General features: G+C 36.1%; 1 protein-coding gene across 1 annotated transcript; it reads left to right on the top strand.

Moving 5' to 3' along the window:
• The first annotated feature begins 771 nt into the window (after window positions 1–771).
• Window positions 772–2,122, top strand: LOC119254429 (olfactory receptor 10AG1-like). Its single transcript, XM_037521527.2, has 2 exons — window positions 772–802; window positions 1,188–2,122. The coding sequence occupies exons 1-2, from the start codon at window positions 784–786 to the stop codon at window positions 2,120–2,122; spliced, it is 954 nt and encodes a 317-aa protein (XP_037377424.2). The 5' UTR covers window positions 772–783.
• Window positions 2,123–2,548: the final 426 nt, after the last annotated feature.

Below are 2,548 nucleotides of genomic sequence, written 5' to 3'. Positions count from 1 at the left end.
ATAGTATAATTTGTGTGTGTGTGTGAGAGAGAGAGGGGGATGGAAATGAGAAAGAGAGAGGAAGAAAAGGTATGTGTGATATAAACCAGAAGGAAAGGAGAGGAGCTCTCATCATTTTGGTAAGAACCCATGCTTATGTTTTGTGAGCTATCCAGAGAAGCACCATCTGACTCACTTGAAATTTAATACCAAGACACTCATGTGTTTAAAAACAAACACATGTGTGTGTGTGTAAGGAAAAGCCTGAATGAAAAAGGTGTGTGTAAGGAAAAGCCTGAATGAATGAGGTCTGCAGAAGAGTAAAAATTACCAAGGATGTCAGAAATTCTGGAAAATCTCAGAGACCCGTTTTTGATGATGTATCTCTCACATGATAGGTATGTGAATACCGCACATTCTAGGTAAATTGCTTTCTGGGATGTAAATGCTACATGAACTTGCCACTTACCTGTTGTGTGTTCTTGGGCAGGATCTCTATCTTTTCACCCAATTGCAAAATCTGAATGAAAATCATGACTGCAAATCTTAAAGACCTTACATTGATTGAGACACATAGTTTTACAGATTAAATAACATCCCATAATATCAATATTTAATGCCCAACTTATTAATTTTCTTTTTTTATTAAACTAGCCTTCATATTAAGTGTGTCAAAGTGAAACAAAACTTTAGAAATATCACGGAAAAATCATCACTTTTGGAGATTAACTGTTTGTTCCTGAAACTATTTTAGGTGATACAAAACAATTACTTGTGGAATGAAATTATTTTTTAATTATAATAATGGAAAACAGAATAAAGAGTTGAACAAATAAACTGTCAGCTAAATGGATGAAGTCATTTTTGCAATGGAATATAAACTCAGATTTTGCATTTTTGAATGTTCAGATAAACAGCAAAAATTCAGTCAGTGACTTATAAGTAGAACAAAGAAATAGAGCACGTACCAGAAAAAAAAATACTAATGAGACTTTGTTTTCTTATAGACACATTTAATAATAATGAAAAGTAAACATCACCACACTTTTAGGGCATCTGGAGATTATAGTTGTTTTCATAGGGAATTGGGAAACTTGGACAGCATGTCATCCTCAGTTTATACACAAGAGAAAAACAGTTAAGAAAACTGAACTAAACCGTATTTCTGATTAAATCATTCTGACAGATGAAATAGGAAGAGATGAAAGCAGAAGACAATGTCTCCACCGTGCTGGTGATGCAGTTTGTACTCCTGGGATTTTCTGACTTTCCAAATCTCCAAGGGTTACTGTTTGCCCTGTTCTTCCTCATTTACATGATTATCTTAATTGGAAATAGCCTCATCATCATAGTAAGCAGGCTCGACACTGCACTACAAAAACCCATGTATTTTTTTCTGGCAAATTTTTCCTTTTTGGAAATCTGCTTTGTGTCAGTCACTGTCCCAAGGATTCTGAAGAACCTCTGGACTCAGGACAGAAGCATTTCTAAGCTGGAGTGTGCCACCCAAATATACTTCTTACATATGCTGGGAGCCACTGAGTGCTTCCTGCTGGTTGTGATGGCTTATGACCGCTATGTGGCCATTTGTAACCCTCTGCACTACCCTCTGGTCATGAACCACAAGAAATGCATCCGGTTGTCCCTTGGTGCCTGGCTCATTGGCATTCCAGTCCAGATAGGACAAATAAGTCAGGTGTTCTCTCTGCCTTTCTGTAATTCTAACCAAATCAACCACTTCTTCTGTGACATACCCCCAATGTTCAATGTGGCCTGTGGGGACACATCAATTAATGAGCTGTGTGTCTTTATAGCTGCTGTATTATTTGTCATGATTCCTTTTCTGCTGATACTTGGCTCTTATGTCAAAATCATTTCCACCATCTTCAAGTTGCCCTCAGCTACAGGTCGGTCCAAGGCTTTCTCTACCTGTTCTTCCCATGTCATAGTTGTGGTTTTGTTCTTTGGCTCTGTTACTATCACATACTTAAAGCCCAAATCCAATCATTCTGCAGGAAGTGACAAAATGCTCTCTCTTTTATACACTGTTGTGACTCCAATATTCAACCCCATGATATATAGTCTGAGAAACAAGGATGTGATTGCAGCTGTGAAAAAATTACTGCTCAAGAAAACAGTGTGATGATTGTAAAGATCAGATTTTGCACATTTATTTGCCTCTATCACAGAAATATCTCCATTTCACTCTACTGAAGTTACTGTTAGTATGATCATTCACATTAATTATTTCTCTCCAAAAACGCTTTCATTTTTATATTAACATTTGGTTCATAAGTGTGAAAGTCAATTTTTAAGGGCTTACATTTTAATCTTCCAGCAGATAACATGATGTCTTATATCATCTTTCTTTTGTATGCTTGTATGCTTATAAATGACATCTGCCTCATTTCTTTTCTATTTTTCTTTAAAATATAATTTTTATTGGTGGAGCAACACATTATAGGATTATGTAAGTTTGAGATGTGCATCATTATAAATCTACATCTTTATGTGCTACACTAAGTTCACCACTCAAGATACAATTCTACCCTTCACCACACCACAATTG

Source organism: Talpa occidentalis, unplaced genomic scaffold (genome assembly GCF_014898055.3).
Source record: "Talpa occidentalis isolate TD23 unplaced genomic scaffold, MPIMG_talOcc4v2.1 talOcc4.3, whole genome shotgun sequence".
Taxonomy (NCBI): Eukaryota; Metazoa; Chordata; class Mammalia; order Eulipotyphla; family Talpidae; genus Talpa; species Talpa occidentalis.
The sequence above is the reverse complement of the archived record's forward strand: the minus strand, read 5'-3'. Positions and strand labels throughout refer to the sequence as shown.